The sequence below is a fragment of the Apus apus genome, chromosome 3 (assembly GCF_020740795.1).
Source record: "Apus apus isolate bApuApu2 chromosome 3, bApuApu2.pri.cur, whole genome shotgun sequence".
In the NCBI taxonomy this organism is placed as follows: domain Eukaryota; kingdom Metazoa; phylum Chordata; class Aves; order Apodiformes; family Apodidae; genus Apus; species Apus apus.
The window spans coordinates 70,156,158-70,170,218 of NC_067284.1; the positions used below are offsets into that span (position 1 = coordinate 70,156,158).

The 14,061-nt window shown below is 37.9% G+C and overlaps 1 protein-coding gene across 5 annotated transcripts in view; it reads left to right on the forward strand.

Moving 5' to 3' along the window:
• Positions 1–8,221, forward strand: part of MTA3 (metastasis associated 1 family member 3) — a 136,307-nt gene extending 128,086 nt beyond the window's left edge. For 2 of the 5 annotated variants that reach the window (XM_051615932.1, XM_051615934.1), the window contains exon 19: positions 3,851–8,221. In XM_051615932.1, the coding sequence (XP_051471892.1) occupies positions 3,851–3,986 (136 nt within the window). In that variant the 3' untranslated portion in view covers positions 3,987–8,221. The remainder of the gene's footprint in view (positions 1–3,850) is intronic. The other 3 variants (XM_051615933.1, XM_051615935.1, XM_051615937.1) reach the window with 2 other exon arrangements.
• Positions 8,222–14,061: the final 5,840 nt, after the last annotated feature.

Consider the following 14,061-nt stretch of genomic DNA (forward strand, 5'->3'; position numbering starts at 1 on the left):
ACACAATGCTATGCCCTTCAGTGTAAAACTCTGTAGCTAGGTTTGTTCTAGGTCCTTAGTTTATTTTTAGTGGAAAGAGAACATCAAAAGCATTTATGGACCTTGGTATTTAAGAATTACAGACATCTCAAAAGTGTGTGACACCATTCCTCTTCTTAGGAAGATGTTTGTTTCTTTCTGTTCACTTTCGAAACAAGGTTTGTAATCAGGTAAAATTTCAGTGGGCCTCTACATGCAATTAATGTCCCTTACACTAAAATCTTCTGCCATAACTTGAATTTGTTTAGTATTACTTCTTAGGTACTGTTACTATAGCAGAACAGACTGAAGTCACACGAGTCATCACAATTCTGAGTCTAATGCAGAGGATGCAAGTGTGATGCACAGCAGTTTATATATAGAAGCAGCAGCAGAGAGATACGCCCAGTATCAACAGAGCTAAAGCAACTAACACCTTTAACTCCTATAAGAAAAGGCTTGAAAAACACAATCTTGACTAACATCCACTGAGGGCTACCTTTCTTTATTCAAGTTTTAAAAGTGCTGCTCTTTTAATGTACGGCATAATGAGAGCAGAGATCTTTGAGCTGACTTTTTTCCAATGAGAAATTTTGTTACCAGCTATCCTATTCCTGAGAAATCTGGGCATAACAGATCTGGTACATAGGATTGTGCTTAACTTCCCCACATGGAATTCACTTAGGTACTGAGAAAGGGTTGGTTCATTGAAATGGTATGCCTGATTAAATTTAGGCACGACATAAATACCTTATACAGCCTAACTATTAGTTCTACCCAGTAGGTGCCAGGCTGCATATGAAACTTGCAAAGAGAAGATAAGTGTGTAGTACTGACACACATTTCCATATTTCCCTGAATAAGTGCCAGGGGTCTTATGTACCTTTAACTGCAGTTACTATTTGAAGTGTCATACAGACATGAAAGGGTTTGTCCTGTTCCTACATTAGCAGCAGTGCATCACATTTGATATAAAAATGAGCACAGTGGGCTTTATATACCAATCACCTATTAAAAGTTTGATTCAATCTCCTACCTTTGGTCTCAGGAGGACTAGAAATACAATGCAAAGGCTTTAAAATGCTTTTAAATTCACATTTCAAATTAAGTCTGTACTTCAAGCCCTAGTAAAAAAGTCAAAGGAAAAAAGCAGGGGGAAATGGCAATTACTCTTTCATAACAGCTGCAAAGGATGTTATCAATGCTACAGATATTAAAGCCATTTACTTGCCATCACCAAATTAGAGCTTTATGTAATTAAAACATATGGCTAGTATTAACTGAAAAAGGGACAGGAAATTGAACATTAAAGGTGACTCTGGCCTTAATTCACTGTATTGTTGGGGGAGGGAGGAGAGAGTATGTTGAAGTGCTGAGTGAAAGGGCAACTGACAACCTTATCTTTGAATTTCCTGCCTTTCATCTGCTACTATTACAACCTGCATGTTAAGTGTTAAAGAAAAACTCTGAAGCATTATAAAACCTGATCAATGCCTCCAAAAACTTTTACTGTTCCCTCCACAATCAGTTCCCTTCACCCTCTGTGGTTTTTTTTGTTTGTTTGTTTGGGTTTTTTTTGCAGTAAAAAGAACGGTTCTGGCTTTTAGTGAAATGGTTGTTTAAATATGTTTAAGGAAGTCAGTGGAAATTTCCATTCTTCCAGCTTTATTTCTGAAAGGCTATATCCCAGCAAGTTAATTTCTGGAAGCATGTTCACAGTCCTGTTTAAATTGAAGTGCATACCAGATTAGTTCTTCTGACAGCTACTTCGTTTCTACTCAGGGAAGAGCTGAAGTTTTTGTGGTTTGCTTGATTTAATGCTGATGACTGCCTTTTTATTATTTTTTCATGTTAGTTTTGAATCAGTTTTTAATGAAAATACCTACATCTTTTGACTTTACTCACCTTTCACAGTAATCACAAATTGTAATCACAAATACTTTATTTTCCTTACATTTAGTGTCAGCTGCAAATTTCTTTCAGTGTTAGGAATTTCTTGGCAGTTTATGAAGTTGCCATATTAAAAATTCAAAAGGGCAAACTATTATCTAACATTTTTGTAAGCCATGGGCTTCTCAAATGATTAATGACCATCTTCACTCTGTAAATAAATACGAAGTTTTGCAAATATATCTGAAGGGATCCAGTTCTGTAAGCTTTTGCTGGAATGATCTCCATTAATAATCAGTGTGGGTAACACCTATTGTGTATCCACATTAATTAAAAAGACCTAGCTGTCTTATTATTTTTAAATAAATATTTCTGCTAGTTACATGTTACATTTTTATGATTTTACCATTCTGGAAGGTATCTTATCAATGGGTTGAATATTTTTTTAAGCCTAAATTAGGATGACCATGTGAAGTAAGTACTCAAACAGTAAGTCTGTGTCTCTGTGGGACTGTGCAAAAAACTTAACTTTCTGGCTATTAATTTCCTTTTCTTTTGCTGTGCTTAATACTAAAAGATGCTAAATCCTAATTTGGTATTCCAGGCCATGAACTGCTGATGGTATCATGCTTTCAGGCAGTCAAAATTAAGACTTCTCTCTACATTTTAATTTTATGAACCAAAATAGATGTGTTTTTCTTTAACCTCTGAGAGCACAGTATAGTCTCTTGATTTTTGGCTTTTTACTTTGTCATAGATTATGCTCTCTTCTGTGACTCAGTTACTCAACTGGGAGCTTACATTCCTGGGAAATACTCAACCATTAACTAAACGTGTTTGAAATTTAATATGCAAATTCTGATTTTAGTATTCCAATAGAATTTATTTAAGATGATGCTGTGTTTTCAATGTTACATGCCACCATTTTTCAGTTTCAGAGTTCACGGCCCATTAAGATGAAAGGGACAAATAATTTCTTGAATTACCATCTCAAAGCCTTGATGCAGGTAGATGCATCACCACCCAGTAGTTTGTAGCATTTTCAAACTTGGAAAGTTTGAACTAGGAAGCCTGTTTTCATTTAGTATTACAGGCCCAAGATTGCTTTGATTCATATCCATAAGCTCAAAACTTATGTAATGTGTAAAACTGCCTAAAGGAAAGCTGGGATTCTGGACTTGGGTGAATTGAGAAAATACATAATTTTCCAGTAACATCTAATATTCAGGACTCTGCCAATGATGATGGTTCTTGACATGTGTCAGTTCTGTTTTTTTCTGATACTGTCTCAGCATTGTGGTTATTGATTTATAATACTAGAGAGACAGAGCAGTCGGAACATAAGAAAGCTTTTTATTTTAGAATTAACTATCCTTGGATGTATAAGATTACAATACAAACAACATGGTTGCCTGCAGTTAATATGTTTGATATATCATCTAAAAGTCTAACATTGAAGTGAGTTTACTACACCTGAAAGGCAGTAGTAGAGATTCGAGTCATCCATTATCTGCAGAATTGATACAGTGCAAATAAAATTTGCTCCCAGTCCATCACTTTTACAGAGGTAACACATTCACTTGAGTGCTAATGACGTACTTTCTTCTGTGGTCCTTCATTCCTGTATTGATATCTCATGTGAGGACTCTTCATTTGAGTGTTCTAGCCCAGGATTTATTGTACTTAAATGTTACCATCTAAATATAATCTAGTGACAACTCATTTTTCACTGAGCAATTATCAGTTACTAGTTGGAGACAACTGTGAATCATCAATTGATGGACAGGGCTCACTGCAAGTGTCTTTTCCATGAAATAGCCTTCCTGGTCTGGTAAGAGCATTTGTTTATGTTTGTTATTGGCTCTTGAGCAGTCTTCTGTTAAAGACTGAGATCTCTTCTATTGTCTCTCCTTTCCCTCTTTTTCTCCTTTCCTCCATACAGAAAAATCCGTAAGAAGTTCACCAGATCACAACTGAAAAGAGCCTCCAGAACACCTTGTTCTCCGATCATTGCCAAGACAAAGTCTCTAATGAACAATAGGCAGGCACGATCAGAGCCAGGAACCATCATGCACTGAAGATATAACAGAATCAGCACCATAATCATGTCAGAATAATGTTGAATAATTGTGAATGCAGATACAACAGCACCTTCCACATCTTCAAGGCAGAAGCAATGTACGGACAGATTGTGGATGGGTTCTGTGTTTTGGGCAGGATCCAAGAGCAGCCCTTGTTTTCCCTCATCTCTGCAAGGGCTACTTCTCGTTTCCCTGTGCAGGCCTATCCCAGATTGTCTTGCTATTCCCTCCATTCCCAGTCATCAGCACTGGCTGGTCAGGGAGGGGCTGTTTGCACTGACTACCCTGAAGGAGTATGGATGCAGAGTCCACCCACCACATTTGTCTATGCCTTCTAGTGGCTTGATACAAGAATATGCAGCTTTCAAAACTATTGTAGTATCTTTAAAGTGGGATTTAGCTGGGGGGGTGGGGGAGGGCTTGCATTTTCAAAAACAGCTGCAGACCTTGGGTGTTCATATTTTTCAGTATTGGCTTGAGTCACTTCAGGTCTGATTTTCTGAACTGCTGAGCATCCAGACCCTGCAATGAGGACAATAAGTTGTTTAGCAGTTCTGAAACTTAGACCAAATTAGGAAGTGCCCATAATTAGTGGCCAATTTTCAGAATGCTGGCCATATTAACCCTGGTTGAAATCCTGGAAATCATTATGTGTGACAGTGAACACTCGGCTGGACTAGTTGCATGTGTAGGAACTGGTCCTGTTGTTTATATATTTACAAGCATCCACCTCTTTCTTTGGGTATTTTTTGCATTTCTTGAAGCCTATTCTGAATAGTGAATACCAGCAGAATGCCATTCCCAGGAAAATGTGAAGAAGTAGAGTATTTCCTATTAGAAATGTCTCTCCACAAAATAATTCCTACATTTGGAAATGTCTAGATAAAAAGATGTCTTGCAGAATGCTTTGAATTTCCTAATTGTAAGGCTACAGCTACAGGTGGATCCTTACTATGGAGAGATGATGTGCCTTTTGAAACTACTTGTAGGAAACTGTCAGTCCCTTTGAAAGTGGGAATGGCAACAGAGGCAGGTCTTTTTTTTCTACTCAGGTACTTACAGGTGAACAATCTCTGCCCTACTTGGAAATTAAGAGCCACCGATGTGTAGCACTGCTTTGTAAACATAGTTGGGATATGTTGATTATCTGAGGCCAGTAGTGTCCTTCAGTAGGTTTGGTTTCCATATAGCTTTTTAAGAGGTAGTCAGACACTAAATACATGACAGTAAGCTGAGATGAGCTTCAAGGCTTTTTTTTCCTATGTCTTTACTAGATAGCTATAATAATATAGTATAGATGTAAGGCTTTTATCCAGTTGTGGACACATGCTCAGCTCTGTGGTTAGAAAGACAAAGATATCAGTAGTTCATACCTCTAAGTGATCCCCCCCAGAATTATGATGAGCCCCCCCCATATGATTTATGGTTTCAACCAGGAAGAGCATCTGTGATCTCATTCTATAACTAGTCATACTCTTTGTGTAGGATTTTGAGCTCTTGAGACAGGGACCCAGATGCTTCTTCAAAAAAGAAAGGGACTTGCTGATGATTTTCAGGAGTGATGGATCCAGGTCTTGTCCACTGTCCTTCACCAGCAAGTAAAGGGTGGGATATAAAGTTGAGGTTATGACATGAAGTGTTTATAGTGCCCTGAGCACCCTAGTGAATGTCATTGATTGGGACTCAGTTGGAGAAGACTTGGGATTCATTTGCTTACAGTTCTTTCCAGCATCAACTGAAGCATGCAGCCCTAGGAGTCTCTTCTAGCCACAGAATCTGCTTTTTGCTCACAACAGGAGGGCTTTTCATCAGATAACTGAGTGGAGACAACCTATTCTTATTAGTAAGAATTGCCTTTATTAACTATGACATATGGAAACACCTTCTGTATAATAGCTTCCTCACCCATTAAAATAAAGAAAACAAGATTATTCAGCAATCTGTTTGACTGAAGGTATGAAAAACATGAACAGAAAGAGCTTTGTCTCCCTCAGGCATCAGTGATATCACACACAGCAGACTCATTTTCAAAGTGTCATTAGCTGTAAGGTGTCAGATTTTTTACCCTGCCTTATTAAGCTTGTACTCAAATGATTTCTTTTAGTCAGTGTGCTACAGTGTCTAGACAGTATTTTGTAAAATCTGTGTGTTTCTGCTTTTGACAAAAGTATTAATATCTGTAATAGTCTGATGTGAAGTCATTTCTTCTTTCCCTCTGAGGAGAGAGTGGTAACATGACTCTCCGTTATGCAGCCAGCTGCCTGATACCATTATCTTTTGCATCAAATAGCCAAGGTAAGGAAAAATCCTCCTTTGCAACTTCAAGCTGAGGTGCTTCATCTGGATATACTGGAAATAACGCTGTGCCCGTGTCTGGCAGAGTCATTTCACAGGTTGCAGTAGCCAACCCTTGGGGTGGGTGAGGCACAGAGGGGACCAATTGCTGGAGTAACTTCTGCTTCATCTTTAAACTGTTTTGCATGCAGCTTCACAGAGACTTCCCCTCCCCTAAAATGCACAGAGTGCACAGAGAAACTGCATGCCATGTCTCGCACCTTTGACTTTATCTGCTCTCTCTCCGTCTTACCTTTCCTGCAAGATGTTCTCCAGAGATGGATACAGGATTTACCTGTGAATTTCAGCTGAAAGTGTTTATGGAAGATTAGCTGAAGACGTGTTCCTGCTGGGTTTGGGCATAAAGATTGAATTTTTTGTAGAAATTGTGGCACTTCTTTCCACAATGACATGCAATTCCATGCTTTCTGTTGAGGTAAAGATTTTTCCACTGACTGTGAGCAAAGATGACACATTCCTGTGTAAACTGTAATAGTATATCCACAGCACATCAAAGCTCAGTACTGTTTTTATCAAGCTTCCCAAGATAGTTATTTTAAGACTAGCTGACATGTATCAGTCAACATCAGTGACATTGAGTATAAGCATAAACCTCAGAAGGAAGGACAAGAAGTTTGGTACTTAACATGGATGTGAGCAAGAAAATCTAGGCAGCATCAGCACTACATTTACAATATGATTTATTTTCCTGTTAGCTAAATAAGAAATGTCTGAAAATCTGCCTTTCCTCCTAAAGATACAGGGCTAGAAAGCCATGCAAAATGCGCAATCTTTTTGTGTCTAGAGGTCTCACATAAAACGTAGGAAGAGTGTTTTAATGTTTAAAATGTCTATGTTGCTGATTTTAAGTGTATCACTATTCTGCTCTCTTGAAATATTTTTTACTTTGTTTTCAGATTATTTTTAAAGGCCAGCATTTAGTGATGGAAGTTTTGGTTCTTTAGGATGGAATAACAAGGTTTCAAAATACTTGAGACTGCTTGAAATGTGTTGCTGATAAGAAAACATCTTTTAAACCAGAGCTTTGATTAAGGGCAAATATAACCTTCATTTCTGCAGTCCAAACATTGCAGCATATTATCAGAAACTGGGTATTGAAACTGAACAAGCAAGCAGTAGAAATGCTGAAATGCAATCTGCGCTTACAGAATGTACAATTTTTATTGATCAAAAGTAAGATTTTATTTTTTTTTAATGAATATGATTTCAACCCAGGTACTTTCCTAATTATGAAGGATTAAATAATGCATGGTAATTTCTGATATAATCACAGCATAATATGCCACAGCCTTGCACAGAGAACAATTATAGTCTTTCAGAAATATTATATTGCAAAGTACAATATAGTGGACACAGTGTCTTTATATGTGTACTGCTATGGTAATGGATGTGTTAGAATCCTCTGGAAATTTCAGCAACATAATATCAGTTTTTCATTTTCTCTTGAAGGTCCTTTATATAAACCTGTGTCTTCATAAGCCAGAGTGGGTGTCAAGAGATCTGAATTTATATAACTGCACAGTGGAATTTTTTTGAGTAAGTCAGGACTTTTTTATGCAAATGTTGCATGTTGAGGGAGGAAACCTAATTTTGGAATACATGGGGTTTGAATACGAGTTTTGAGGTTGTACTATATAGTGATCAACAAATATGCAGAATATGCTCCTGTTGCTCATAAAGATTTAACAGTTGGTATTGAAATACAGTATTGATTAAATAAAGAAGAGAAGCATTAAAGAGCTGTCTTTTTAATATTCCGTTATTTAGTCTAAAAGAGAATTTCTCAAGGGAATGGTAAAACTGGGAAGCTCAATGTTGAGTGTCTGCAGATGTGAAGCACCTTAGAACGAAACATATTTGATTTGCATTAAAGTGTCTTTGTGTACAAACTGTGTGACTCTTGGGCCTTTTTGCAGGAAACTAAATTTCTGCATTGACACTGACGTTCTGTTTTACAGTAGGTTTTGGATAATCAAGAGACTGAATATTGATGAGCTTTTTAATCTGTCCCAGATGTAAAGACACAAGTAGGTGAAATGAAAATGAGGAAAGTAGACAAAAAAGTTAGGGAGACAGAGTCATGAGGCATTAGTCATTGCATTGGAATACTAGGAAGCTTCTAAGGATTGAACTGAAACCTAGCCAAAAGGAACCATTGTCCACAAAAAAGATACTAGAAGTTACAATGCATTGCAGTCTCCAGTGCATTGGCCCACCTAAGCTTTGCAGGTCGGTATTACTGTCAAAAACTTTGCATGTTATTAGTTTGGGAGCACCTAAAACTGGCAGCTTCTATGTGAATATGGGACATAATCTGAATCCTCTTCCTTACTGAAATCTGAAGTAATTTCCCTAAATAAGTTGGGTGTTTTCTCGCAGAGAAGGAGAATCAAAGGGTTTCTGAATGGAAGCAATGGCTGCTACTTCACAGGTTTGTTCAAAGCAAGGATTTTAATCTCCTAATTCCCCCATCTCTCTTGGGGAAGGCAGGATTTACATAGATCCATGCTGCTAGGTCTGCACATTAATGTTTCAAGTTTTAGCATTAAAATGGATTGTATTTTTTATTTTCACCCTTCCTTAAAGAGACCTATCCAGATTCCACATAGCAAAACTCAAGTTCTTCTGTAGTGTTTGCATTTCTTTGGGAAGTTGAGTTACATTTACTAGTCCTTCTGGGTGAGTTGCATTTGTATGAAGGAGGGGATAATCTCTGGAAGCAGTTATTTACTGGGGCAACTGAGGTCATCTCTTTAACAAAGTGTACAAAGAATCTCAGTCAAAAAGGAGGAGGTTCAAGATACTAATCACTTCCAAAGTAGGACTGCATTGCTAGCCTTTCCCGTATCTAGATGAAATATCTACTTGAGGGACCACTTCAGTCTCTTAATTCTGTAGTTCATGGTAAAGGTATCAAATACATAAAAAGCCTCAGCAATTAAAGGACACCCATTTCAAGTGCTTTTCTTTCTCTTGCACTAGAAGTCAGAAAAAAAAAGACAAAAATAAAAATATAATAATAAGAAGAAGCAGCAGCTGCTGTGCTGTCTACTTGAAGGCAGGAATTATGGGAAAGAACATTTTACTAGGTGCTGAGTTCCAGTTTAGCTCTTTGTATATGCAGAACTTTCATAGAACAGTGTAAATGCAGAATACATTTTCTGTTAGACTGTTTTGACACCATGACACTTTCCCATTAAGTCAGATGCACTGTGACTGTTTTATATAATAGGAAACTAGCAGATGAGTGACTGTTACCATTTCAACTTAACATAAAAGCCCTACATAGGCTTTGGGACCCTGTTATCACAGCCACTTGTTACCACTGTGGCAAGACCAAAAGTTCTTCAATTATACATTTTTTATGTATACGTTAAATGTGTGCTCCTTGTAAGCTAAGCAGAGGGATCTTTACGGAAATTAAAACTCTTTATTACTCATTTAAATTATGATAAAAATTAGATGCCAGGCCAAAGCACTGTCTGATGGCAATAATTTTTGATATACACGCTCAAATCAAAGTCTGCTTTGTGTAGCTGGCATGTTCCTTAAGTACTGGAATTGACATTGATATTATGTGATGAGGATATTTGTTTTTAAATGGCTGAGTAGAACCTTCTAAGGAACGAAATCTCCTGCAGGAAATAAATGTAAGTCTGTACTGCTGTGGACAATACAATAGAAAGAAAAGGATTAGAGCTAAATTTCAATGCTGATTCTCTTCCTACCTAGCTAGTAATTCACAGCTGCAGAATTTCCTTCCCAAAGCTAAGTCCCAGTGAGCCTGGAGGAGTATGGTGACTCCCTAATTTGTTTGTAGTTTTTATCCTCTGCTTCCTAGCTATGTTATTACTTTGGAGATTTGCTCCTTAATAATCTGAATCAATAGTTTTATTAATGTGGTGGAAGTGGTTCACATCACCTTTGGGCTAAAAGTGGCTCTTTTCCTGGTTTTGTCTTCTTGGGCACAGAACATTCTGTATAATACTAGAGGGAAAAAAAAAAAAAAAAGTAATTTCGCAAGGATTTCTGTAAAGCTAATAAGTAAAGTGTGTGTAAACTTCAACTTGCATGGTATGGCAGAACATGATTTTCTTTTGTTACATGGGTACACCTGTCCATGACTGAAGGATCATTCTTTCAAGCAGTCCTTTCTGTCCCGATTCCCTGGACGCTACACTTGCTTTTGCTGTATCATCAAACTCCTCCACTTGAGCTGTTTTCTCTGCCCACCAGTCACATATTGGAAAAATGAACTACTCATACTTTAACTTCTCAATAAGATAAGTTAATGGGGCAGTATAAGAATTTTAGTCTCTTTTCAGACAATAAATCTAAGAAAAGTTATACTAAATGCTTTTGATCCTTAATCCATAGTACAGATGCTGCTCCTCTTCCACGTGTGTGTGGGTTTGGCTCAGTTGTTGGGAGAAGGAAAGGCTGAATCACTGCTGACTGTCCCTTTGCACTGTGTATTGGGCACTACACACTACTCTGATACTTTGTATTCTAAAATTGTAAGTATGGGACAGGCTGCCTGGCTGGTGCTGCTGTCACCCATAGCACAACAGTGTCTTGCTCTGTGGCTAAGCAGGCTCCATGGCACTGGTACAGTTTGGAATGTAATAAATGGTTAAAAGTGGCACATCCCTCTGGAGATGTTCCCATTCCACTGGAATATGCTGCCAGCCCTCTCATTTAATGGCATATTTGGATCTACTGCCCTTCTAAGTCATTTCACCAATGCTCAGCATGATAATCCTGCCATGTTACTTTTATGTTCTTTCCTTGAACCTTAATCTCAATGCATTTTGACCCACTTTTCAGAATGATGTCATGGAAGATTATAATTAAGATGCTGTAAGCATCTAGAAGTTTTTGCTCCCTCATCCCTTTTTTATTTTCTAATTTAATGCCATTTTTATTCCATGATTTTTTCCTTTTCACCTTTCTTTCCATTTTCCTCTCCTTTATTGATAAAAATTAATCTAATGTTCTCAGATCTTACTTGAAATATGACATAATATTCAAAAATCACAACATTTTACCCATTGGGATGAGAGCAGTGAACATTTTATGTGTGCTCATAGCTCAATAAAACTAGATAGCATATTGGCCAGATCATCAGAATTCAAGTCCAGACTAGTTTTTTTTTTCACTTGCCTAGTTTTTCAGGTGTTTGGAGCCAGTGAGTTTGTACTGTCCCTTCCAAAGACTGGGGCTTGCTGCAGGCCTACAGTCTCAACATGTTTGGCTTTTTACCCTTCGTTAAGGCTTAGAGGAGTTCTGCTCTAGTGTTTGGCTGGACCGTACCTGTTCCACATGCTTTGACAGACTGTAATTACACCTGCTACTTGAATACTGAGTAGCTTTCTTCTGTTTAATGCTTGCATATTAAATTTGAAAGATTCCAGTAGAAGAATATAAGTGAAGTGACTGCCTAGCTCTGGATTTTTTCCATCTTCCCTTGATGCAGTGATGAGAATCAATTGCAGTTGCTTATGCTTTTTAAATAGCAGTTAATTTGAGAAAATCTGATTCACTAGCTCTTTTCATTTTGCTGATTTGATTTCAGTCTTCTGCCCATCTGTGCCAATCTCCGTGTGCCGTTCTGTGACCAGTGTGTAAACTCATTGGTCCTCATCACCAAAGTCAAAGACACTCAGCCTGACAACCCAGCAGAGTGCTAACTGCAACTGTGTACTCCAACCCTTGGTTTTCTGATGGGTAAAATCCTCAGTGAAAGAAGGGGCTTTAATCTGCAATTCATTTTCTCTTGTGCCTGGGAGAGAATCAAAGAGAGTATCTAAAAACCTCCCAAATCAGATAACAGCATACAGGACTGTGGAGCTGCATAGATGGAGGAATTATTCTCTGAGCAAATCAGTTTTTCCTCTCAGGGGATGTTCTGAGAGAATTCTGTGCTTACTGTGAGAACTGTAGAATTAATCTCTGTAAAGTGGTACGACACTTTTAGAAATGGCTTTCTGGTCAAAATCCTGCATCTGTGCAAATCCTCTTGAAGGCAACAAAGAATTCTGAAGTAGGATTGCAGGCTAAGGTGTAATCTCTTTGGGTTAGGGCTAATATCCTCCTGTAATTATTGAAAAATGCTTTTTAGATTGATAGCTTGGTAGCAATATCTATGATATTAAAGAAAAAAAGAGACTTGAGAACTGGTAGTAGATACAGGGTTGTCTTAATGATGGAAACAGGGGAGGATGTCCCTAGTTTCTACAGAAGAGGTGTGCTGTTGTCTAATGTGAGGGAAAAAAAAAGATGTATTCTTCTCTGAATCAGGGTGTTGGTGGGTGTTATTAGCTCCTAATGATCTCCCCACATTTAAATCCATGGTGATTTCTGTTCATAGCTTTTTAAATGCTTTTAACTTTGTGGCAAAAAAAAAATAAATTAGGATAATACCCTGAAAGGTGCAGGATGGTTGTATATGATGAAACATTGCTTTTTTGTTAGACATGCACAAGGAAGTTGAAATGTTATTTGTAGAGGATAAAGGTGAACTTTGCTCATGATTTTATGAACTTCTTTATTGCACAGTTCTCTTTGTGCAAACAGTACTTGACACTCTCTTGCCTTTTGTTATTTCCAGCAGATTGGAGTCATATGTTTTTTAATGCTGAACTGTGACAGAGCAGCAGGTGTTGGATAAAAAGAATCAAGATCACTTTCAGGTTTTGTGCAAATATTTAGGGGGATTTGTGAAGTACTGTAAAATTCAATTAGATTTGCTTCCTACCTCTTTTCCCTAGACCATTGATTTGCAATTCTGGTATAATTTGTCATCATTTTTCCAAAACTAGAGCTGGTAGCTGGATGGGGCTACGGCTGTGGGGTTGGTGCTCATTTTGCAGACAGCCATGGTGACTGAAGAGATCACCCTGGGACTGCTACTTCCCACTAGTCCTCTACTGGGGGTTCTGCCCTATCTCAGAAGAGAGAACAGCATGGTTTTTGCTGTTTTTTGCTTCAAAGTTAGCCTGAAAATTAGGCTTAACTGTGTGGTATTGTCTGAAATGAAAAAAAGAGGATTCATATGAATCCACTAACAAGGAGGAAGGGAAGGGAGTAGACAAGAACCTCTGATGACAGTGGAAAACTCAGATCACTAGCATCTTCAGCTGCACAGCTAGATCTGGAAATGGACATCTGTCCACGGCCCAAGCTAGCCTCTACATTTATGTAAGGAATTATTAACCTTGCAGAAAGAAATAGCTTTCCATGAGGTGCTATTAAGATATTTAAAAAGTAGAAAAGATCTCAAATTAATCAATGTAATACCACCAGTTAGAATCAAGCATCTATATATTTCTGGTGAATTTCATGTCGGCATGTATCTCTGCCTGTGACCAATCCATCATTGCTGTCAGTGTCTGTCCATCACCAGTTTTGTGTTCTCACCTGTGTCTGAATGTGACCACTTGTGTTCAATCACTGCCAATTCAGGAGGGTCTGACAGTCTTCAGCAAGAACTAGAACCTATTAAATAGTGACAGACTGAAATGCATAGTCCTTTCTCTCTGTGCTGCTTGAAAAGAGCCTTATTTGCTCAGAACTCAGACTACAGCTAAGCTAAAGGTCAGTGACATACTTGGTACAGTTTATCTGTTTGAAATGTCAAGTAGCATGATAACTTTTCCATAAACTAATAGGTTAATCCAATATGATCACCGAGAAAGAAAAATTTTCAAATATTTCC